General features: G+C 46.0%; 1 protein-coding gene across 9 annotated transcripts in view; it reads right to left on the bottom strand.

Annotated features, from left to right (window-relative positions):
* Positions 1-26,841, bottom strand: part of LOC139562676 (calcium-activated potassium channel subunit alpha-1a-like) — a 344,203-nt gene that overhangs the window by 115,930 nt on the left and 201,432 nt on the right. For all 9 annotated transcript variants that reach the window (XM_071380568.1, XM_071380575.1, XM_071380570.1 and 6 more), the window contains exons 4-5: positions 18,413-18,506; positions 13,913-14,024 (exon numbers count right to left, since the gene is read on the bottom strand). In XM_071380568.1, coding sequence (XP_071236669.1) covers positions 13,913-14,024; positions 18,413-18,506 — 206 coding nt within the window. The remainder of the gene's footprint in view (positions 1-13,912; positions 14,025-18,412; positions 18,507-26,841) is intronic.

A 26,841-nucleotide genomic window follows, 5' to 3' on the forward strand; every position in this document is an offset into this window, starting at 1 on the left:
TCCAGACTCATTGCGGAGAAGAAACTAACGGGCGTGGCGTAGCGTTTAGCCGCAGCAAGGAGTTTGGGTAGCCAGGCAACCACACGGCAGGAGCAGAGTAAAGAATAAGAATCATAACCACGAGGGATTCCATTCCCTTCCCAGACCTCGGTCCTTACCGCATTAGGAGATGAACCAGATGTATGTTTGAACAGGGCCCAGACCCCATTTTAAGCAGAAACATAGTTTATACAACTAGGAATCACAGACAAGACCAGACAGTTTGACTATGGCCCTAGATCTCTATTCTCACCCCATTTGGAGAGGAAGCGTATACTGGACCAGACAGACTGTTTGAACATGACCCAGACCCCATATTCTACCATTCTTACTCCACATAGAATAACTATGGCCCTAGATCTCTATTCTTACCCCATTTGGAGAGAAAGTTCAGAGAGGTCCAGAGAGCAAGATAGGGTCCCTTCTGCCTCTCCTTCTCCATAGCCACTCCACGAGGCCCCAGCCTCACCCTGTACCCTTTCTGAAACAACTCTCCACACGACTTCCTTCTCCTGAACGTGTCTCCACGGGTCTCGGAGCGAGGGGCGGCGCCACCGCGTGGACCCCGGTACATCAGGAGCTTAGTAGGGATCATCGCTATCGATCACAGATACTTAGTTATCTATTGTAGAGTCTCCGGTAGTTTCTCTTAAGGGTCCTTGTCTTTCTGAAGAGTGGAACTAAGCTTTAATTCTTCAGAAGTCCTATTCTCTAGTTCTAAGGTCCAACTCTGTGTTTTCAAGAGTGTCTCAAAGGAAGAGATGAAGAACTGTTTCTTGAAGGAGGAAATGGATAAAGAAATATTATTTGGAAGACAGACAAGTAGAGTTTTTCCAGGTAGAATTGCGTGCATAGAACACCTGATAAAAGGTGCAGAATCAAGCGCTGCGCGTGCAGAAGAGAACACCAGACTGAGTGAGAGTCAAATAGACAACGCTTCTATGTACCTGTCTGGTACAAACTGTATCCTGGTCTGGTCTGATATAAGCTGTGACACAGTAGAGGATCTGTTCATAATCTGAACGGCCCAAACAGATTTCCCTTCGCCCTCTCTGGTGTACCTACAGAGAGTCATGTGGATGTTTCTCCCACCAATAAGGGGCTGTGTTCAGAGGTGAGGCGTTTTTAAAAGTGCCTGAACCCATCCAGGGATTTAGAGAGAGAGAGAGAGAGAGAGAGAGAGAGAGAGAGAGAGAGAGAGAGAGAGAGAGAGAGAGAGAGAGAGAGAGAGAGAGAGAGAGAGAGAGAGAGAGAGAGAGAGAGAGAGAGAGAGAGAGAGAGAGATACACAGAGAGAGAGAGAGGGAGAGAGAGAGGGATAAAGCAATAATCTGTATTTAATCACAAATGCCGTGCTGTCACTGGCAGATATCAGATATATGGGCAGTAGTTACAGTACATGGGGATAAAGCTGAATGGCAGTTTGTATTGACATCAGCTCACAGCAATAGAACTATCTGTACTACTGAACAGGTAGAGCAGGAAAGAGGAAGCTAGAGTGCTAACCATTTCCCTACCAAGAACATTGGTCCTTGTTGGTCGAGTGCAACACTGTAGGTTTCAGGGCATGTGGCGTCACTCCATGACGGCTACTAGTATGCTAACTAGCCCACATCTGCTACACATGCAACAACACTGCAAGGAACATCATTATAATCTGTGGGTATGTGCCAAGCCCCTTCCCCTCTGTCACGTGCCACTGACAGTAGACACACACACTGGAGTCTTTTATCAATCATCAGCCTGGGGAGGACCATGTTACAACAGGGATAATACCCTGTGTCCAGGCAGTCAGGATTATAACACACACACTGATAGCATGCCAGATACTGTACTAGAGTCTGTAAGCCTCTTCAAAGATCAACACAGACAGTACACTACCATCACCAGCAGAGGGCAGTAGTGATGTGGATATGGAGAGACATGGATACAAAACATTAATTGACAGTACAGAGGCTCCAGAAGTAATATGGGGAATATTATGTAATATGGTTTTGAATTATAATGTAGAGCTATTACAACACTGCTTATAACTTCTTCTATAATGGCATTTTGCATGTCTCCATAACGCAGAAAACAATGGATTTCTTAACACTGACATCTTATTATACAGTCTAAATAGTTCCTCCTATATTTATAAAGTCTATAGTTCCTCATATATTTACACAGTCTATATAGTTACTCCAATACTTATAGTCTCGTTGCTCCTATATATATATATACAGTCTCTAGTTACTCCAATATTTATATACAGTTACTTGTACATTTATACAGTCTATATAGTTACTCCTATATGTATACAGACAATATAGTTACTCCTATATTTATACAGTCTATATAGTTACTCCTATATTTATACAGTCTATATAGTTACTCCTATATTCATACAGTCTCTAGTTACTCCTATATATACAGTCTCTAGTTACTCGTATATATATAGTCTCTAGTTACTCCTATAGTTATACAGTCTCTAGTTACTCCTATATTTATAGAGTCTATATAGTTACTCCTATATTTATAGTCACTAGGTACTCCTATATTTATACAGTCTCTAGTTACTCCTATAGTTATACAGTCTCTAGTTACTCCTATGTTTAAACAGTCTATATAGTTATGACTATATTTATACAGTCTATATAGTTCCGACTATATGTATACAGTCTCTAGTTACTCCTATAGTTATACAGTCTCTAGTTACTCCTATGTTTAAACAGTCTATATAGTTATGACTATATTTATACAGTCTATATAGTTCCGACTATATTTATACAGTCTCTAGTTACTCCTATATTTATACAGTCTCTAGTTACTCCTATATATATATATATATATACACAGTCTCCAGTTATTCCTATATACAGTTGAATTTGGAAGTTTACATACACCTTAGCCAAATACATTTAAACAAAATTTTTCACAATTCCTGACATTTAATCCTAGTAAAAAATTCCCTGTATTAGGTCAGTTAGGATCACCACTTTATTTTAAGAATGTGAAATGTCAGAATAATAGTAGAGAGAATGATTTATTTCAGCTTTAATTTCTTTCATCACATTCCCAGTGTCACGACTTCCGCCGAAGTCAGTCCCGCTCCTTGTTCGGGCGGCGTTCGAAGTCACCGGTCTTCTAGCCATCGCCGATCCACCTTTCATTTTCCATTTGTTTTGTCTTGTCTTCCCACACACCTGGTTTCAATTCCATCATTACATGTTGTGTATTTAACCCTCTGTTCCCCCCATGTCCTTGTCCGGTATTGTGTATTTGTAGTGCTTGTGCACGTTATGCTGGTGTGTACCGGGTTTTGTTAACCCATTGATTTATTGTTCTGTTTACGGTGGTTTTGTTTATTAAACTGTGCCGTTGTAAATCAGTTTTTACTCTCCTGCGCCTGACTTCTCTGCCGCCAGTACGCACCCCGTACAGAATACCGGACCAAACTTATGGAGTCAGCAGAAGCAGGTACTCCGGGTATAGGGGTGGAGGAGCGCGTCTGGGAGCACGCAGCAATGCTCCACCATCTTGGCACCGCCATGGGCCGCGTTGTCCAGACAATGGACCACTGGGAGAGACAGGGAGTTCTCCCAGCGCCTCCACCAGCACAACCGGGGTCTCCACTAGGCGCCCCTCCTTCTCCTGGACCCAGTGGGATTCGTCTCTCCCTTCCCCAGGAATACGATGGGACGGCTGCGAACTGCCAGGGGTTCCTGTTGCAGCTGGACTTATACCTGGCAGCCGTCCACCCGGCTCCATCGGAGCCCTCATCCGCCCTCGTCTCGTGCCTCACCGGGAAAGCCCTGGAGTGGGCCAACGCCATATGGAGAGAGGGGGATGCGGCGTTGGACCAGTTTGAGGAGTTCACCCATTCTTCGACCACCCGCCCGAGGGTAGAGCGGCGGGTGAACGCCTCTTCCATCTGAGGCAGGGGACGAGGAGCACCCAGGAGTTCGCCCTGGAGTTTCAGACCCTGGCTGCCGGCGCGGGATGGAACGACAGGGTCCTGATCGACCATTATCACTGCAGTCTGCGCGAGGACGTCCGTCGGGAGTTGGCCTGCAGAGACACCACCCTCACGTTCGACCAGCTGGTGGACCTGTCATTCCGGCTGGATAACCTGCTGGCTACCCGCGGACGTTCAGATCGGGGTCTGTTCGTTCCATCCCCCCGCGCCCCCTCTCCGATACCCATGGAGCTGGGAGGGACTGTGCACAGGGAGACCAGAGGGGGTTCCAACTCGTGCACCATCTGTGCCCGCAGAGGTCACACTGTCGGTCGGTGCCGGGTTTGTTCCTCTGGGTATCGAGGCAGCAGGCAGGGCGCTCTGGCGTCACCCCAGGTGACCCGGCACCATTCTCACCCAGAACCCTCTGTTGCACATATGTTTGTGTATGTCACTTTTCCTGAGTTTCCCCCGCATTCCTAGCATAAGGAGATGATCGATTCAGGCACGGCTGGGAATTTTATTAATAGATCGTTCGCCAATAGTTTAGGGATCCCTATTGTTCCCGTGGCTGTGCCCTTCCCCGTTCACGCCTTAGATAGTCGACCATTAGGGTCAGGGTTGATTAGGTAGGCCACCGCTCCTCTGGGCATGGTGACGCAGGAGGGTCACAAGGAGAGAATTAGTCTCTTCCTTATTAACTCTCCTGCGTTTCCAGTGGTGCTAGGCCTACCCTGGTTAGCTTGTCATGACCCCACTGTTTCTTGGCCACAGAGGGCTCTCATGGGGTGTCCGCAAGAGTGCTCGGGGAAGTGTTTAGGGGTTTCCGTTGGTGCTACTACGGTAGAAAGTCCAGACCAGGTCTCCACCGTGCGCATTCCCCCTGAATATGCCGATATGGCTCTCGCCTTCTCTAAAAAGAAGGCGACTCAATTACCATCCCATCGACGGGGCGATTGTGCGATAAATCTCCTGGTAGACGCTGCACTTCCCAGGAGTCACGTGTATCCCCTCTCACAGGCGGAGGCTATGGAAACATATGTCTCCGAATCCCTGCGTCAGGGGTACATTTGGTCCTCTACTTCACCCGCCTCCTCGAGTTTCTTTTTTGTGAAGAAGAAGGAGGGAGATCTTTGCCTGTGTATTGACTATCGGGGTCTGAACCAGATCACGGTGAGGTATAGTTACCCGCTACCGCTCATAGCCACAGCGATTGAGTCAAAGCACGGGGCGTGCTTCTTCACCAAACTAGATCTCAGGAGCGCATGCAACCTGGTGCGTATCCAAGAGGGAGACGAGTGGAAGACAGCTTTCAGTACCACCTCAGGGCACTATGAGTACCTCATCATGCCGTACGGGTTGAAGAATGCGCCATCAGTCTTCCAAGCCTTTGTAGACGAGATTTTCAGGGACCTCCATGGGCAGGGTGTAGTGGTGTATATTGATGACATCTGATATACTCCGCTACACGCGCCGAGCATGTGTCCCTTGTGCGCAGGGTGCTTGGTCGTCTGTTGGAGCATGACCTGTACGTCAGGCTGAGAAATGCCTGTTCTTCCAGCAGTCCGTCTCCTTCCTAGGGTATCGCATTTCCACCTCAGGGGTGGAGATGGAGAGTGACCGCATTTCAGCCGTGCGTAATTGGCCGACTCCCACCACGGTAAAGGAGGTGCAGCGGTTATTAGGGTTTGCCAACTACTACCGGAGGTTTATCCGGGGCTTTGGTCAGGTAGCGGCTCCCATTACCTCATTGCTGAAGGGGGGCCCGGTACGTTTGCAGTGGTCAGCTGAGGCGGACAGGGCTTTTGGTCACCTGAGGGCTCTGTTTACCTCGGGTCCCGTGCTGGCCCATCCGGATCCCTATTTGGCGTTCATAGTGGAGGTGGATGCGTCCGAGGCTGGGATAGGAGCTGTGCTCTCTCAGGGCTCGGGTACGCCACCGAAGCTCCGCCCCTGCGCCTTCTTCTCGAAGAAGCTCAGCCCGGCGGAGCGAAACTATGACGTGGGGGACCGGGAGCTGTTGGCTGTCGTCAAGGCCTTGAAGGCGTGGAGACATTGGCTTGAGGGGGCTAAACACCCTTTTCTCATCTGGACTGACCACCGCAATCTGGAGTACATTCGGGCAGCGAGGAGACTGAACCCTCGTCAGGCAAGGTGGGCCATGTTTTTCACCCGTTTTGTGTTCACCCTTTCATATAGACCAGACTCCCAGAACGTGAAGACAGACACATTGTCCCGGCTGTATGACACAGAGGAGCGGCCCATGGATCACACTCTCATACTCCCCGCCTCCTGCCTGGTCGCGCGGGTAGTGTGGGAGCTGGACGCGGACATTGAGCAGGCGTTACGTGCAGAGCCCGCTCCCGTCCAGTGTCCTGCTGTGCGTGTGTACGTCCCGTCTGCTGTTCGTGACCGGTTGAGCTATTGGGCCCACACGTCACCCTCCTCTGGTCATCCTGGGATCAGTCGGACAGTGCGCTGTTTGAGCGGGAGGTACTGGTGGCCTACCTTGGCTAAGGACGTGAGGGTTTATGTTTCCTCCTGCTCGGTGTGCGCCCAGTGTAAGGCTCCTAGGCACCTGCCCAGAGGGAAGCTACACCCCTTACCCGTTCCACAACGACCTTGGTCGCACCTGTCGGTGGATTTTCTTACCGATCTTCCCCCCTCACAGGGTAACACCACGATCCTGGTCGTTGTGGATTGGTTCTCTAAGTCCTGTCGTCTCCTCCCTCTGCCCGGTCTCCTTACAGCCCTACAGACTGCGGAGGCCTTGTTTACGCATGTCTTCCGGCACTACGGGGTGCTTGAGGATATAGTGTCTGATCAGTTCACATCTAGGGTCTGGAAGGCGGGGTCTCGATCAGCCTTACTTCAGGGTTTCACCCTGAGAGTAATGGGCAGGTGGAGAGAGTAAACCAGGATGTGGGTAGGTTTCTGCGGTCCTACTGCCAGGACCGGCCGAGGGAGTGGGCGGCGTTCGTGCCCTGGGCCGAGATGGCACAGAACTACTAACCTCTCTCCCTTCCAGTGCGTACTGGGGTACTACAGCCGGTTCTGGCGCCTGTAGTGGGAAGCTGCCCGTGTTCACCTTCAGCGGGCCATGCTGCGCCAGCAAGAGAACGCAGACCGTCACAGCAGTGAGGCCCCGGTGTTCGCACCGGGGGATCAGGTCTGGCTCTCGACCCGAAACCTGCACCTCCGCCTGCCCTGCTGGAAGCTGGGTCCAAGGATTGTGGGGCCAATTAAAGTCCTGAGGAGAGTGAACGAGGTTTGTTATAGGTTACAGCTTCCCCCAGATTACCATATTAACCCCCATATTAACCGTCTCTCCAAAGGCCGGTGGTGGCTGGCCCACTCCAGGAGTTTGAGGTACGGGAGGTTCCTCCGCCCCCTCTGAACATCGAGGGAGCCCCGGCATACTCCATTCGCTCCATACTAGATTCGAGGCGTCAGGCGAGGGGCCTTCAGTATCTCGTGGAGTGGGAGGGGTACGGTCCGGAGGAAAGGTGCTGGGATCCGGTCGAGGACGTGTTGGACCCTTCAATGCTGCAGGAGTTCCACCGTCTTCATCCGGATCGCCCTGCGCCTCGCCCTCCGGGCCGTCCCCGAGGCCGGTGTCGGCGCGCTGCTGAAGCCGCACGTCAAGGGGGGGTATTGTCACGACTTCCACCGAAGTCGGTCCCTCTCCTTGTTCTGGCGGCGTTCGGCGGTCGACGTCATCGGTCTTCTAGCCATCGCCGATCCACCTTTCATTTTCCATTTGTTTTGTCTTGTCTTCCCACACACCTGGTTTCAATTCCATCATTACATGTTGTGTATTTAACCCTCTGTTCCCCCCATGTCCTTGTCCGGTATTGTTTATTTGTAGTGCTTGTGCACGTTATGCTGGTGTGTACCGGGTTTTGTTTACCCATTGATTTATTGTTCTGTTTACGGTGGTTTTGTTTATTAAACTGTGCCGTTGTAAATCAGTTTTTGCTCTCCTGCGCCTGACTTCTCTGCCGCCAGTACGCACCCCCTACACCCAGTGGGTCAGAAGATTACATACACTCAATTAGTATTTGGTAGCACGCTTGTTCAGTTCTGCCCACAAATTTTCTATTAGATTGAGGTCAGGGCTTTGTGATGGCCACTCCAATACTTTGACTTTGTTGTCCTTAAGCCATTTTGCCACAATTTTGGAAGTATGCTTGGGGTCATTGTCTATTTGGAAGACCCATTTGCTACCAAGCTTTAATTTCCTGACTGATGTCTTGAGATATTGCTTCAATATATCCACATAATTTTCCTTCCTCATCATGATGCCATCTATTTTGTGAAGTGCACCAATCCCTCCTGCAGCAAAGCACCCCCACAACATGATGCTGCCACCCCATGCTTCACGGTTGGGATGGTGTTTTTCGGCTTGCAAGCGTCCCCCTTTTTCCTCCAAACATAACAAGGGTCATTATGGCCGAACAGTTCTATTTTTGTTTCATCAGACCAGAGGACATTTCTCCAAAAATTACGATCTTTGTCCCCATGTGCAGTTGCAAACCATAGTCTGGCTTTTTTATGGCGGTTTTGGAGCAGTGGCTTCTTCCTTCTTCCAGCGTCCTTTCAGGTTATGTCAATATAGGACTCGTTTTACTGTGGATATAGATACTTTTGTGCCTGTTACCTCCAGCATCTTCACAAGGTCCTTTGCTGTTGTTCTGGGATTGATTTGCACTTTTCGCATCAATGTACGTTCATCTCTAGGAGACAGAACACGTCTCCTTCCTGAGCGGTATGGCGGCTGCGTGGTCCCATGGTGTTTATACTTGCGTACAATTGTTTGTACAGATTAACGTGGTACCTTCAGGCATTTGGAAATTGCTCCCAAGGATGAACCAGACTTGTGGAGGTCTACAATTCTTGGCTGATTTCTTTTGATTTTCCCATGATGTCAAGCAAAGAGGCACTGAGTTTGAAGGTAGGCCTTGATATACATCCACAGGTACACCTCCAATTGAATAAATTATGTCAATTAGCCTATCAGAAGCTTCTAAAGCCATGACATCATTTTCTGGAATTTTCCAAGCTGTTTAAAGGCACAGTCATGTAAACTTCTGACCCAATGGAATTGTGATACAGTGAATTATAAGTGAAATAATCTGTCTGAAAACAATTGTTGGAAAATTACTTGTGTCATGCACAAAGTAGATGTTCTAACCGACTTGCCAAAACTATAGTTTGTTAACAAGAAATTTGCAGAGTGATTGGAGTTTTAATGACTCTAATGTATGTAAACCTACGACTTCAACTGTACACAGTCTCTAGTTACTCCTATATATAAACTCAGCAAAAAAAGAAACGTCCTCTCACTGTCAACTGCGTTTATTTTCAGCAAACTTAACATGTGCAAATATTTGTCTGAACATAACAAGATTCAACAACTGAGACATAAACTGAACAATTTCCACAGACATGTGACTAACAGAAATGGAATAATGTGTCCCTGAACAAAGAGGGGGTCAAAATCAAAAGTAACAGTCAGTATCTGGTGTGGCCACCAGCTGCATTAAGTACTGCAATGCATCTCCTCCTCATGGACTGCACCAGACTTGCCAGCTCTTGCTGTGAGATGTTACCCCACTCTTCTACCAAGGCACCTGCAAGTTCCCGGACATTTCTGGGGGGAATGGCCCTAGCCCTCACCCTCCAATCCAACAGGTCCCAGACGTGCTCAATGGGATTGAGATCCGGGCTCTTCGCTGGCCATGGCAGAACACTGACATTCCTGTCTTGCAGGAAATCACGCACAGAACGAGCAGTATGGCTGGTGGCATTGTCATGCTGGAGGGTCATGAGGGAGGAGGATGTCTTCCCTGTAATGCACAGCATTGAGATTGCTTGCAATGACAACAAGCTCAGTCCTATGATGCTGTGACACACATTTATAGACTGTATAACTTTTTATGATTGACAGTCTCTAGTTACTCCTGTATTTACAGTCTCTAGTTACTCCTGCATTTATACAGTCTCTAGTTACTCCTATATTTATACAGTCTCTAGTTACTGCTATATTTATACAGTCTCGTTATTCCTATATTTATACAGTCTCTAGTTACTCCTATATTTATACAGTTCCACTGTGTCATTTAAAAGCTGCCTTAACATCCTACGCAAGCTCTGCTCTTTCTACGAGAGAAAGAAAGGCAGTGAAGCCCTAGCAGGACTGGAATACATTTGGGAGAGGGTGAGGGGCTTGAGGATTGGGGCTCTGGGGCTAGAGGCTAGCTAGCATCTTTCAAAGAGCCGTTTGTATGCTAATCCAACACAGCTAGCCTGGCTATGGCCTTCTCGCTCTCGAGGGAGAGATACCCACTTCACGTAGTTTAAGAAGATTAATTTCTTATTTCCATGTAGGAACGCTGCGTGTCTTTTTAGATTAGCCGCACGTTTCTCTACCCTCTTAATTTAAAGCCAATTTAGCAGAAGGTGAAAGAACATGGGAAATGAGAAATGCATAGAGAGGACAGTCCTCTGGTGGAGAATAGAGTAGGCTACTCAAATGTGATGTACTGTAACAATTATGATCTGCTATCACCTAGTAGTGTGTGTGTGTGTGTGTGTGTGCGTGTGTGCGTGCGTGCGTGCGTTGCATAGCATTTAGTCACACAGAGCGAGCAAACTGAATGAGTCCACAGGAGTTGATGTTAAACTGTGTTAACATCATCATTGTTTTCCTCTGAAACAGACGACTGGAGACAAAACACAATTAGTGAGACGGAAATAGAATTGATGTCCACTCAAACCATTGATGGATCTGTCTATTGATTATCAGTGAAGCCTTTGCAAATGTGTCAACTGCCGACTGGAGCATAACTCAATAGAGATGGATGTGAGCACATTAGACATGTCACTCAGTCACCAACCACTGGACAGATTATTCATGTTAGACCTGGAGTCTGATGTAACAGTACCGTTGGAACAGTGGTATTCAAACTTTTTCAGCAGAATTTCTGGGGAACCCTTTTTTCTCCGCAAGAATTTCTTTCAACCCACCACACCCCAAATCTAATGACACAACCTTCAAATTGATACATTTTTATATATTTTTTTAGAAACAACCTTCAAACCATTACATGTTCATCTCTTATCAAAATGATAAGAAACCAATAAATACATTAACTAAATGGTTTTTTTACATTTGTATGTTGTCCCATACAATAATCTTTACTCTTAATTGAAAAAAAAAAATCTGACCATGGAGTCTGATGTAATATCTACAGCTAACTCTAACACTAGAGTCTGATGTAATATCTACAGCTAACTCTAACACTAGAGTCTGATGTAATACCTACAGCTAACTCTAACCCTGGAGTCTGATGTAATATCTACAGCTAACTCTAACCCTAAAGTCTGATGTAATATCTACAGCTAACTCTAACCCTAGAGTCTGATGTAATATCTACAGCTAACTCTAACCCTAGAGTCTGATGTAATATCTACAGCTAACTCTAACCCTAGAGTCTGATGTAATATCTACAGCTAACTCTAACCCTAGAGTCTGATGTAATATCTACAGCTAACTATAACACTAGAGTCTGATGTAATATCTACAGCTAACTCTAACCCTAGAGTCTGATGTAATATCTACAGCTAACTCTAACCCTAGAGTCTGATGTAATATCTACAGCTAACTCTAACCCTAGAGTCTGATGTAATATCTACAGCTAACTCTAACCCTAGAGTCTGATGTAATATCTACAGCTAACTATAACACTAGAGTCTGATGTAATATCTACAGCTAACTCTAACCCTGGAGTCTGATGTAATATCTACAGCTAACTCTAACCCTGGAGTCTGATGTAATATCTACAGCTAACTAACACTAGAGTCTGATGTAATATCTACAGCTAACTAACACTAGAGTCTGATGTAATATCTACAGCTAACTCTAACCCTGGAGTCTGATGTAATATCTACCTGATAATACATCTACAGTATCAGATCAAGCATTGGACTATCTAGCTATAATTGGAATCCCTCCTGTTGTCAATCATTGTCATGATGCTATAATTTCATACCTTCTCATTTCCTGCAGACCTCTGATATGTCCAGTACCAGCTCATCCTAATAATACCCTGGCCTAATACCCTGTCCCTAGTTAGAGGCCCCTCTGATATCAACCAGTTGATAATGGAGAGTTTGACCTGCATGGCACTATAGCACCGTATAGGCCTATCACACACACACACACACACACACACACACACACACACACACACACACACACACACACACACACACACACACACACACACACACACACACACACACACACACACACACACACACACACACACACACACACACACACACACACGCACACACGCACACAAACACACACAGCGAAGGAGAGAGAGTTAAGGCACAGTGTTTTCTGGTGTAGACCCAGTCAATGGATTGTGTGATGCATTGTTGTCTCTACCTTCTTGCCCTGTGTGCTGTTGTCTGTGCCCAATAATGTTTGTACCATGTTTTGTGCTGCTACCATGTTGTGCAGCTGCCTTGTTGTGTTGCTGCCATGTGGTTGTCATGTTGTGCTGCCGCCATGTTGTTGTCATGTTGTGCTGCCGCCATGTTGTTGTCATGTTGTGTTGCTACCATGCTGTGTTGTCATGTGTTACTGTCATACTACGTTGTTGTCTTAGGTCTCTCTTTATGCAGTGTTGAGTTGTCTCTCTTGTCATGATGTGTGTTTTGTCCAAAATTTTTATTTTATTGTATTTTTAATCCCAGCCCCCGTCCCCGCAGGAGGCCTTTTGGTAGGCCGTCATTGTAAATAAAAATGTGTTCTTAACTGACTTGCCTAGTTAAATAAATGTTCAATAAAATAAATAAATAAATGGATCGCTGGGACAGTCATAGCTGTTGCTACGTAACACACACTTAAACACATCAACACACAATCACACAGCAATAAACAAACATGTAATGTACGCTAGCGCAAACACACAATCTATTTCACACACGTGGTGTGTGTGTGTGGGACCGTTTATAACCAGATGACCCTAAAATACACTGTCTGACGTACAGAACGTGTCCGTCCGCCTCTACACAAACAAAATGTGACGTGAGTGGGCTGTTCGGGGGTGTATTCTTCTGTGTTATCTGACACATTCTCCCTCAAAGTGATTTTTTAATCTCACTGGCTTCCCCAGTATGAATAGATAAACACATAAATAATTTATGAATGCATATTCACGGTGCGGAGAGGGAAATCTAGGCCATCTCAAAACAATGGCTTCCCTCCCAGTTTCCTTTTTCAACTACGTCCAGAAATAAAGAGGATGATTCAAGACTCCCGAGAGCTACCTCCCAGTAAACCATTTCTGGTTACCTCTGCATTCCAATAACGTTAGTAGGGACGTTCTGAGAATGTTAAAATGGCAACTTCTCTTTTTCCCCCTAAACACTTTATCCTTTTTTTTTTTTGCAATTCAAATTCTAAATAAAATCTCTCAAATGTAAACCAAATGGCGACTCCATTGCAACTTTCCCTAATGTTATAGGAACAGTCGCTGTTGGCTGGGCTCTGTCTTCTTTTATATCAAACTACAGTATAATGTAGTGGGAGCGCAGAGAACGGCTAATTATAACAGAAGCCAATTTCAAACTTTTTCATCATCCTGTATAGCTAGTCAATGCTAACGATAGCGTCACCACGCTACTGCTGCATAGCCTACTGAGAAAAGTCAACCATGATACAATCCAGGCCATTGTATGTTTCCCAGGCTGAACCTGTAGAGGACGCTGTGCAAAGAATGTCCAATAGATGGCAACTTAGAGCTGTCATGACATTAAGTTTTCCAGGTACAGTACTTTGCCATATAAATAACTCTCACACTGCTCCGAGTCATTGTAGAGAAATGGAGAGAAATGTAGAAAGAGAAACGTTTATCCTTACCCAGCCAGCTCCTGTTCAAGTAGACAGATACGAAGACAGGAGGAACAGTGAAGAAGTCCACAACTGAGTTGACCTCCAGCCAGAACCACAGCTTATCATTGGCTGCTATGAACTGAAGGAGAAATAGAAGGGTAACACTTCACTTAAAGCCTGCAAGTATACTGTATTATGTTGATGCAGTTATAATGTATTACAGGGGTAGGCAACTAGAATCAGCCGCGGGACCATTTCTGTCGGAGCAGATTGTCGGGGGACGGGAACATAATTATAATAATTTGTACTATACAAATTGACCACAACTAAGCCCAAAAAGAGAGTGTATTTAAAAATAACAATTTCATACCTGGATTACTGTACATTGAGACACGATCACATACATCTCTCTTTTTTTAAATCATTTATTTGTGAGAATACTTGGAAACGGATTACCTCAATAAATAAATAAATTCCGGTTGATTTCGGTCTTTTTGACCAAAAACAAAACTCAACAAACAAACGTTGTCGTTTATTTGTACTAAAAACTGATGTATTGGAAGACTTCTCATTGGCTGCTATGAACTGAAGGGAGACATAGAAGTAACAATTCATGGTGGTAACACATTCCTTAAAATCCATGTTGCAGGCTAAATGTGTTGCTTCTATTTCTCATTCAGTTCATAGCAGGCTGTAGGTACAATGACTTACAATGCCATCATAATGCATTTTAACAGTTATCAGGAGCATTTATGCTCACTTTACAATGTGCTATTATCATCTCATAAAGATCATGGCTGAATGGAAAACAGAAACAGGAGTGTTAAAGTGAAATGTAATCCTTTTATTTTATAGAGTTCAAATATAGATCTTTATGTTTTATTTGAACCTTGAGCATATAGCAACATAATACATGCATTTCATATACTGTATCTAAGTATAAGATGTACAGTGCATTCAGGAAGTATTCAGACCCCTTGACTTTTTCCACACTTTGTTACATTTCAGCCCTATTCAAAAAATGATCATTTTATCCCCCTCATCAATCCACACACAACACAAAGCAAAAATAGTTTTAATTTTATTTATTTTTTACATAAGTTTTCAGACCCTTTTTACTCAGTACTTTGTTTAAGCACCTTTGGCAGCGATTACAGCCTTGAGTCTTCTTGGGTATGACGCTACAAACTTGGTACAACTGTATTTGGGGAGTTTCTCCCATTCTTCTCTGTGGATCCTCTCAAGCTCTGATAGGTTGGATGGGAAGCGTTGCTGCACAGCTATTTTCAGGTCTCTCCAGAGATGTTCGATCGGGTTCAAGTCCTGGCTCTGGCTGGGCCACTCAAGGACAATCAGAGACTTGTCCCGAAGCCACTCCTGCATTGTCTTGGCTGTGTGCTTAGGGTCGTTGTCCTGTTGGAAGGTGAACTTTTGCCCCAGTCTGAGGTCCTGAGTGCTCTGGAGTAGGTTTTCATCAAGGATCTATATCTTTGTACTTTGCTCTGTTCATTTTTCCCTCGATCCTGACTAGTCTCCCAGTCCCTGCTGCTGAAAAACATCCCAACAGCATGATGCTGCCACCACCATGCTTCACAGTTGGGATGGTGCCAGGTTTCCTCCAGACGTGACGCTTGGCACTCAGACCAGAGTTCAAACTTGGTTTCATCAGACCAGAGAATCTTGTTTCTCATAGTATGAGAGTCCTTTAGGTGCTTTTTGTCAAACTCTATGTGGGCTGTCATGTGCCTTTTACTGAGAAGTGGCTTCCGCCTGGCCATTCTACCTACCATAAAGGCCTGATTGGTAGAGTGCTGCAGAGATGGTTGACCTTCTGGAAGGTTCTCCCATCTCCACAGAGGAACTCTGGAGCTCTGTCAGAGTGACCATCAGTTTCTCGGTCACCTCCCTGACCAAGGCGCTTCTCCCCCGATTGCTCATTTTGGCTGGGCGGCCAGCTCAGGAAGAGTCTTGGTGGTTCCTAACTTCTTCCATTTAAGAATGATGAAAGGCACTGTGTTCTTGGTGACCTTCAATGCTGCAGAAATGCTTTGGTCTATTCCTCGAAACAATCCTGTCTCTGAGCTCTACGGACAATTCCTTTGACCTCAAGCCTTGGTTTTGATCTGACATGCACTGTCAACTATGGGACCTTATACAGACAGGTGTGTGCCTTTCCGAATCATGTCCAATCAATTGAATTTACCACAGGTGGACTCCAATCAAGTTGTAGAAACATCTCAAGGATGATCACTGGAAACAGGATAAACCTGAGCTCAATTTCGAGTCTCATAGCAAAGGGTTTGAATACTTATGTAAATAAGGTATTTCTGTTTTTCGAAAAACCTGTTTTCGCATTGTCATTATGGGGTATTGTGTGTAGATTGATGAGAAACAATGCTTATTTAATCCATTTTAGAAAAGACCGTATGATATATAATGTATAAGAGAGAATCTATCATGAACAAAAGTTGCCAGAAGCCACTAGCGCAGTCAGATGCAACAGAGTAAATAGGCTTTTTTCCCCTCCCTTTTTCTCCCCAATTTCGTGATATCCAATTGGTAGTCACAGTCTTGTCCAATTGCTGCAACACCCGTACGGACTTGGGAGAGGCGAAGGTCGAGAGCCGTGCGTCCTCCAAAACACGACCCAGCCAAGCCGCACTGCTTCTTGACACAATGCCCGCTTAACCCGCAGGCCAGCTGCACCAATGTGTCGGAAGAAACACTGTACACCTGGCGACCGTGTCAGCGTGCAGGCGCACGGCCCGCCACAGGAGTTGCTAGAGAGCGATGGGACAAGGACATCCCGGCCGGCCAAACCCTCCCCTAACCCAGACGACGCTGGGCCAATTGTGCGCCGCCCCATGGGTGCAACAGAGCCTGTACTTGAACCAGGATCTCTAGCTAGCACTGCTATACAGTGCCTTAGACCATTGCGCCACTCGGGAGGCCGTAAATAGGCATTTTAACATCATACATTTTGCCGGTGTTATACAATGGGTCGGTCTAATCCTGAATGCTGATTGGTTAAAGCCACGTTCCAGCCGGTGTCTATTCCACAAGTTACCACCGGCTACACCGGTTACCACCGGCTACGATGTTAAAATGCCTATTTACTCTGTTCCATCTGACTGCGTAATCCACTGTCTCATCAGCCCAGCCGGGCATTTTATAAACTTGATCTCCACTATAAAAAACATCTTGACATTATCTCACATTTCTTTTAGACTAAAATTAAATTTTCAACAGCGGAGATTTGTATAAACCTTGCAAATGTCGGCGAGAGAGACAGCAACATTGTTTCAATATTCAAATTCGATCTCCAGCCGCCCCATAGTAATGCACATGTCGGGAGTCGGGACGAGACAGGCAGGCAGGGAGCGTTTCTCAGCCAGTCAAAATCATGAAATCAGCTGGCATCGTTTTTATGGATATATACAAAGAAAATGTCAATTGAAAAAAAGGTAAAATGAAAGTGCAGCTAGTTTGCAGTGTTTCCAGCTTCAGTTTGAACTGATTGTGTTAGCTGTGTTGTTAGCTGTGTTGTTAGCTGTGTTGTTGGCTAGCTCCCCTGAACAACAGTGTCCTGACGACTGAGCACATTTCTACGCCAGGTGAAATCGTGCCTCATTAGCTCATTGTTATGGATGTATCCAAATAAATGTCACTAGAAAACAGCTTAAACAAATGCAGCTTATGTTGTTATTCTGGCTGCACTTTTTGACGTGACTAAGTTAGCCGTAGTTGGCTAGCGAGCAAGCAAGGGATAAGAACATTGCCAGCCAGTTTGGCAATGGAACATTTAGAACGAACGATACAGAACAAAAAGACTGAACGACGGGGTCACGTCTCTAGCAACCGAACCAATAGAACAAACAACCAGCCTGCTTGGGTAGCAACCCTAGATTTGTGTCAGGACTATATCTTGTGGAAGGATAAAATGGTATGAATACATTTCTCAAAATATTTTTTTAAATAAAAATATGTCAATCATTATTTGAATATGTTGGCAACCCATTTAATAAAAGTGATACTCCCCTTGAAGCCGGTGTTTGGAGGATACATTGGCACGGTTTGCCGGCACTCGACTTTGTCTCGGGCCGAACAACACCCGTACTAATATATCCTCCAAACACCGGCTTCACGGGCCTTATCACATAAGTAACTTGTGGAATAGAAACCGTCTGAAATGTGGTTTTAACCAATCAGCATTCAGGACCCACATGTTGTATAAAACATGTTAACCCTCAGGCGAGGGCTGTCTGAGATCACTTTCCTGACATCCTTCCCTGACATACAGCATGTTGTTTGTGAATAGATGTCAGTCAGTGTTGTGATTCATGTGGAGTTGTGGCTGCATAAGCAGCTTAGCACTTTATTTATTCATTGAGGGTTTCAGGCAGGCTTTTTCCCCAATGGTTTTGGGAGTGCACCAAGTCAGTATTATGTCAATACAGCTCCCACCATTAGAGAGATGGGAGTGTGTGTGTGTGTGCACGTGCGCGTTAATAGGGCATTAGTACTTACCCGCAAGCCAAAGTAGAGGAGGAAGAAGACATTGAAGAACATGTCGATCTGTAACGTGAAATCTTTGTAGAAATTCTGACAGGATTCTATGGGACTGTGAAAAAGACAAAAAGAAGAAAAGGAGAAGAAATTTATGACATAGGAACAAAGACTGCTGTTTTGATGGCTAGGTGATTTATGAGTAAGTTAAGTATGTCTTAGCAGAGCAGTCTTTAACATGGCATGAATCTTGGCCTGTGGCCAAACAGATTTAAATCCATGTGTTAATATGGATAAAGAGTTAAAACAGCCCCTGAATGATTTCATTTAGTTAAAAGCTGTTTTTTTCTCCCAGGTGGCCACCCAGTCAGTGGACAGAGGTTAATAGGGTTGGACCCCTCAGTAGAATTGCCAATGATCCGGTCTGAATACACAATTATTTACACACTACTAACCCTCTGATCTTCTATAAAACTAGCAGTGATGTGAAAACAAACTCAACTATAAATCACACAGCGAATCCATACATATATTGTGCTGAGTTGATCAACTTTAATTTTCCATTTGGTCCATGTTGTGGGTTTGGTGGTGTATGGTCTGTAAGCCCCCTGAATGGACTGGACTCAGGAAATAGATGACATTTAATCAGAGATCAAACCAAATCACAACCGCAGTAGAGTGTGGGTGTGTGTGTGTGTACATGCGTGCGTTCGTCTGTTTACATTGCTCTGCAACACACACACACACTCAAAAGCACAGAACAGCCTTTCTAATTGCCCCTAATGCTCCAAGTAAAATATTTTGGCTGCCTACGCTACTCCCCTCCTCTTCATCATCATCATCACTAGCAACACAGGCAGATGCTCCGTTCTACAGTGCACACACACTGAAAACAACATTTGGCCATGTGGCGGGCACATTCCAGAAAGTGTGCCCTCATTCCCGGCTAAACACTGACCCGCCTGTCAAGGCTTTTCAATAACACAGGAAGTGCTTAAGAACAGACCCCTTGATTGGCTATTTGAAAATAATAGCTAATCAGCGTTGAGCTAAACAGAGCGAGCTCAGTTGTGAATACTCCTGGTGCACCCAAAAAAAGTGGCTTCACACCAATCACATCACACTGGAAGCCAACCATAAATGTATGCATTGTGCCGCTGGCCTGAGAGGATTGAAGTTCAACATGTAGCTAGGTGTAGTTGACTGGCTAATGTTAACTAGCTGGCCTGGCACATCGTTGCCCATGAAAGGAAGTTAGGCTAGCGAGCAAGCATTATAGCCAGGTAGCCTAGGACAACAAAAACTAAAAGCGTGTACTGTATGAGTCATAGACTGTTTAGGCAACATGAAAGAGGACGGCATTGGTGTTTCTCTATAAGTAGGGTGAGACAACATGTCTTTTCTACTTGCACACACACACAGAAATCAGTACCATGGCCAGCCACATCATATTTAGCTTATGATGATTGGACTAAATCGTTTCTCGTATCTTTTAGTTGTCACTGTATTAGACTAAGCATAGGTGATTAGATAATGTTGAAGTTGAAATGGTGCTGGAATAGTGGAGGCAGCAACTGTTTTCTTTGCAACTTGCGGTAACTCTAAATCAATAGTTGTTTAGTTAAAATGTTGGAAACATTAACTTGCTTGACCATGCTGTAACTGTTTGTAACATGCAATATGTTTTGTGGACTTCACTGGACAGATGTTGCTCTCTGATTTTGTGATGAAACAAAGGTGTGATTGAATTTATTCTGCCACTATGTCTTCTTATTGTCTCGGCCTTAGGCCTATATATCACGGTGGTAAGGCATATGAACTAACAGGTCATAGCACTAACAAAGCAATTCAAATCAAATCAAATTGTATTAGTCACACACGTCAAATACAACAGGTGTAGACCTTACAGTGAAATGCTTTCTTACGAGCCCCTAACCAACAATGCAGGTAAAAAAAAATATGGATTAGAATAAGAAATAAAAGTAACAAGCAAATAAAGAGCAGCAGTAAAGTAACAATAGTGAGACTATATACAGGGGGGTACCGATACAGAGTCAATGTGCGGGGGCACCGGTTAGTTGAGGTAATATGTACATGTAGGTAGGGTTATTAAAGTGACTATGCATAGATGACAACAACAGACAGTAGCAGCGGTGTACAAGAGGGAGGGGGGGGGGCAATGCAAATAGTCTGGGTAGACATTTGATTAGGTGTTCAGGAGTCTTATGGCTTGGGGAAAGAAGCTGTTAAGAAGCCTCTTGGACCTAGACTTGGCGCTCCGGTACTTGCGTGCGGTGGCATAGAGAACAGTCTTTGACTAGGGTGGCTGGAGCCTTTGACGATTTTCAGGGCCTTCCTCTGACACCGCCAGGTATACAGGTCCTGGGTGGCAGGAAGCTTGGTCCCAGTGATGTACTGGGCCGTTCGCATTACCCTCTTAGTCGTGCCCTCTTCACGACTGTCTTGGTGTGTTAGTGATGTGGACACCAAGGAACTTGAAGCGCTCTCAACCTGCTCCACTGCAGCCCCGTCGATGAGAATGGGGGCGTGTCGGTCCTCCTTTTCCTGTAGTCCTCAATCATCTCCTTTGTCTTGATCACGTTGAGGGAGAGGTTGTTGTCCTGGCACCACCTGGCCAGGTCTCTGACCTCCTCCATATAGGCTGTCTCATCGTTGTCGTTGATCAGACCTACCACTGTTGTGTCATCGGCAAACTTAATGATGGTGTTGGAGTCGTGCCTGGCCGTTCAGTCATGAGTGAACAGGGAGGGGACTGAGCACACACCCCTGAGGGGCCCCCGTGTTGAGTATCAGCGTGGCGGATGTATTGTTACCTACCCTTACCACCTGAGGGCGGCCCGTCAGGCAGTCCAGGATCCAGTTGCAGAGGGAGGTGTTTAGTCCCAGGGTCCTTAGCTTATTGATGAGCTTTGAGGGCACTATGGTGTTGAACGCTGAGTTGTAGTCAATGAATAGCATTCTCACATAGGTGTTCCTTTGGTCCATCAATCAATCAATCCAATGTATTTATAAAGACCTTTTTACATCAGCTGATGTCACACAGTGCTATACAGAAACCCAGCCTAAAACCCCAAACAGCAAGCAATGCAGAGGCACGGTAGCTAGGAAAAACTCCCTAGAAAGGCAGGAACCTAGTAAGAAACCTAGAGAAGAGCCAGTCTCTGAGGGGTGGCCAGTCCTCTTCTGGCTGTGCCGGGTGAAGATTATAAGAGTACATGGCCAAGATGTTCAAAAGTTTATAGATGACCAGCAGGGTCAAATAATAATAATCACAGTGGTTGTAGAGGGTGCAACAGGTCAGCACCTCAGGAGTAAATTGTCAGTTGGCTTTTCATAGCCGATCATTCAGAGTTGGAGAGAGAGTTGAAAACAGCTGGACTGGGACAAGGTAGCATGTCCGGTGAAAAGGTCAGGGTTCCATAGCCGCAGGCAGAGCAGTTGAGGTGGGAAAGGCCAGCGTGGAGTGCAATAGAGATTGCATCCTCTGTGGATCTGTTGGGGTGGTATGCAAATTGGAGTGGGTCTAGGGTTTCTGGGACAATGGTGTTGATGTGAGCCATGACCAGCCATTCAAAGCACTTCATGGCTACAGACGTGAGTGCTACGGATCGGTACCTTAGTGTTCTTGGGCACAGGCACTATGGTGGTCTGCTTAAAAGATGTTGGTATTACAGACTCGGACAGGGAGAGGTTGAAAATGTCAGTGAAGACACTTGCCAGTTGGTCAGCACATGCTCGCAACACACATCCTGGTAATCCATCTGGCTCTACAGCCTTGTGATTGTTGACATTTTTAAAGGTCTTACTCATATCGGCTGCGATGAGGGTGATCGCACAGTCTTCCGGAACAGCTGGTGCTCTCATGCATGTTTCAGTGTTATTTGCCTCGAAGTGAGCATAGAAGGTATTTAGCTCGACTGGTAGGCTTGTGTCACTGGGCAGCTCTCGGCTGGGCTTCCCTTTGTAGGCTGTAATGGTTTGCAAGCCATGCCACATCCGACGAGCGTCAGCGCCGGTGTAGTACGATTCGATCTTAGTCCAGTATTGACGCTTTGCCTGTTTGATGGTTCATCGGGGGGCATAGCAGCATTTCTTATAAGCTTCCGGTTTAGAGTCCCGCTCCTTGAAAGCGGCAGCTCTACCCTTTAGCTCAGTGCGGATGTTGCCTGTAATCCATGGTTTCTGATTGGGGTATGTATGTACCGTCACTGTGGGGACGATGTCATCGATGCACTTTTTGATGAAGCCAATGACTGATGTGGTATACTCCTCAATGCCATCGGAGGAATCCCGGAACATATTCCAGTCTGTGCTAGAAAAACAGTCCCGTAGCTTAGCATCTGCTTCATCTGACCACTTTTTTATTGATCTAGTCACTGGTGCTTCCTGCTTTAATTTTTGCTTGTAAGCAGGAATCAGGAGGATAGAATTATGGTCAGATTTGCCAAATGGAGGGCGAGGGACAGCTTTGTATGCGTCTCTGTGTGTGGTTTAAACGTGGTCCTGAGTTTTTTTTCCTCTGGTTGCACAATTAACATGCTGACAGAAATTTGGTAAAACGGATTTAAGTTTCTCTGCATTAAAGTCCCCGGCTACTAGGAGCACAGCCTCTGGGGGAGAGTTTTCTTGTTTGCTTATGGCGGAATACAACTCATTCAATGCTGTCTTAGTGCCAGCCTCTGACTTGTGGTATGTAAACAGCTACGAAAATAGAGATGATAAACTCTCTAGGTAGATAGTGTGGTCTATAGCTTATCATGAGATACTCTACCTCAGGCCAGCAATAGCTCGAGACTTCCTTAGATATCGTGCACCAGCTGTTATTTACAAAAATACATAGACCGCCGCCCATTGTCTTACCAGACGCCGCTGTTCTATCCTGGCGATACAGAGCATAACCAGCCAGCTGTATGTTGATATTGTCGTCGTTCAGCCACGACTCCGTGAAGCATAAGATATTACAGTTTTGAATGTCCCGTTGGTAGTTTAATCTTACAAGTAGGTCATCTATTTTATTCTCCAAAGATTGCACGTTTGCTAGCAGAATGGAAGGAAGTGGGGGTTTATTTGATCGCCTACGAATCCTCAAAAGGTACAATCAGTTGGGGGACACGTAAAACGTGTGCCTTATTCTCCGGCGCCATTTTTACAATTATCACAACACATAGGTTTTAAAATGGCTTTTCTGTTCTAGCTCGACTTCCCCTGTGATTTGACCTACACACCGCTACTGGAAGAAACATCTTTTAAATGGTCGGGGTCAAGCCATAATTATGACTTTATGTCTGTGTTAACTAGTGAGGAGCCTGTTTTATAGAGGATCTAGAAATAGATGTAAATACAGGCCTGGCTGACACACCAAGTTACTGTACAAAGACAGAGTCAGCAATAACACCACCACCCCTCCCTCCCCATCCCTGTATAAACTGGCTAGGCATTGTAGCTCCAGATTTACAGCTTAACCAACCAAACAATGAGATGACAATTTCAGCATCTGAAGTTGCAAGATATGATTAAATATAATTTATACATCACTGACAGACTCCTGAAGACCCATGTGTGCGTGTGTGTACTGACGGGGGGGAAAAATGACTTATTACACCTGCAGCCTCTACCATAAACCTAAAGAGAGACAGAGAAAGAGACAGAGACAGAGACAGAGACAGAGACAGAGACAGAGAAAGAGAAAGAGAGAGAGAGAGAGAGAGAGAGAGAGAGAGAGAGAGAGAGAGAGAGAGAGAGAGAGAGAGAGAGAGAGAGAGGGACGGACGGACGGACGGACGGACGGACGGACGGACGGACAGACAGACAGAGAGCTCCCATGGACGTTGGGGATAATTTGTCTTATATAGCACACAGCACAGGGCTGCTTCTAGGCCAGGTGGAAATTGCCAGAAGATGTGGGTGCCTTCGGACTGAACTCTGGTCAGCTTGTGTTTCAGTTGGAGGGTAGTTAGTTGGAGAGAGAGTATGGACTTTACAGTAGGTGGCTTCAGTTTTTGGTAGAAAAGCTGCAAGTCCAGAGGACATTCTGCAATGTCGACACACACACAAATGCGCGCACACACACACACACACACACACACACACACACACACACACACACACACACACACACACACACACACACACACACACACACACACACACACACACACACACACACACACACACACACACACACAAGCAAGCAAGCAGACACAAGCGCACAGGCACGCACACACACACAGGCACGCAAACACACACACAGGCGCGCAAACACACACACACACTTGCTCGTACATACACACCCACACTCATACCCGCACATGCAAATAAACACACTCACACACAACCTCTCACACTCTCTCACTCCCTCTCGCACACTCGCTCCCTCTCGCACGCTCGCTTCCTCTCACACACTCACTCACACTCTCACACACACACTCACGCTCTCACACACACACACACACACACTCTCACACATTCACACTCACTCACTCAAACACGTTCACTCACTCTCAAACACGCTCACTCACTCACTCTCACACGCGCGCACTCACAATCACACACGAGCACACTCATTCACTCTCACACACGCGCACTCACACTCACACATGCGCAGTCACCTACTCTCACACATGCGCAGTCACTCACTCTCACACACTCTCACTCACTCACGCGCATTCACTCACTCTCACACCCACTCACTCACTCGCACACTTGTGCACACGTGCACACTCACCCACTCTCACACACACGCACACTCACTCACTCACACACACACACACTCACTCACGCACACTAACTCACTCTCACAGACGCACACTCACTCTCACTCACTCACTCACTCTCACATACACTCACTCACTCTCATACACGCACACTCACTTGCGCTCACGCACACTCACACACTCACTTACTCTCACACACACTCACTCTCATATATTCTCACTCACACGTTCACTCAATCTCACTCACTCATACATACCCTCACTCACTCTCACTCTCACACACACTCACTCTCACACACACACACGCTCACTTACTCTCACACACTCTCACATGCGAGCTCACTCTCACAAGCTCGCCTACTCTCACACGCTCACTCACTCACACACTCACTCTCACATGCTCGCTCTCACACGCTCACTCACTCTCACACGCACGCTCTCACACGCTCACTCTCACATGCTCACTCGCACACACTCACTCACGCACACACACGCTCGCTCTCTCTCTCACACGCTCACTCGCTCACTCGCACACACACCCTTTCTCTCTCACACAACCTCGCTCTTTCACACATGCTCGCTTTCTCTCCCTCACACTCACTCGCTCACATGCACACTCACTCGCTCTCACACTCACTCTCACACGAGCACACTCACTTACTCTCACATGCGCACACTCACTCACTCTCACACACTCACTCACTCTCTCGCTCTCTTGTTCACACACACACACGCTCTCTCTCTCACACGCACGCTATCTCTCTCTCTCACACGCACCCGCTCACTCGCTCTCACATGCGCACGCTCACTCGCTCTCACACGCGCACACTCACTCACACGCGCACACTCACTCACACGCCCACACTCACTTACACGCACACACTCACACGCGCACACTCACTTACACGCGCACACTCACTTACACGCACACACTCACTCACACACACACACACACACACACTGTGGTGGCAATAGAACAGAGCGTGGTGTCCCTGCGGCTGCAGAGCAGAGGTCTATTTCAGGACAGAAATGCTTCCTCACGTTAACCTCCTCTGACTAGACATTAGGCCTGAAGAAGTCCACAGAGGTAGAAACCAGCCTACAGGGGAGGAACAGGGGACAGATGAACACTAAAAATACCCCAGTAACACCTTCCTTCAGTCAGCACAGCAGATCCCAGTCCTGTGTGTGTGTGTGTTAGCCTTCTGCCGACCTTGGCTGTCTCCTCCAGGCACAGCAAGGTTGCTCTCTCACAGAGAGAAAACAATCACAACAACAGACTCCATGGTTTACTACTGCTTTACTACTGATTTAATGGTTTACTACTGCTTTAATGGTTTACTACTGCTTTACTACTGGTTTAATGGTTTACTACTGTTTTACTACTGCTTTAATGATTTACTACTGCTTTACTACTGGATTAATGGTTTACTACTGCTTTACTACTGCTTTAATGGTTTACTACTGATTTACTACTGCTTTAACGGTTTACTACTGATTTAATGGTTTACTACCGGTTTAATGGTTTACTACTGCTTTACTACTGCTTTACTACTGGATTAATGGTATACTACTGCTTTACTACTGATTTAATGGTTTACTACTGGTTTAATGGTTTACTACTGGTTTAATGGTTTACTACTGGTTTAATGGTTTACTACTGCTTTACTACTGCTTTACTACTGGATTAATGGTATACTACTGCGTTACTACTGA

This window comes from Salvelinus alpinus, chromosome 32 (genome assembly GCF_045679555.1).
Source record: "Salvelinus alpinus chromosome 32, SLU_Salpinus.1, whole genome shotgun sequence".
Taxonomy (NCBI): domain Eukaryota; kingdom Metazoa; phylum Chordata; class Actinopteri; order Salmoniformes; family Salmonidae; genus Salvelinus; species Salvelinus alpinus.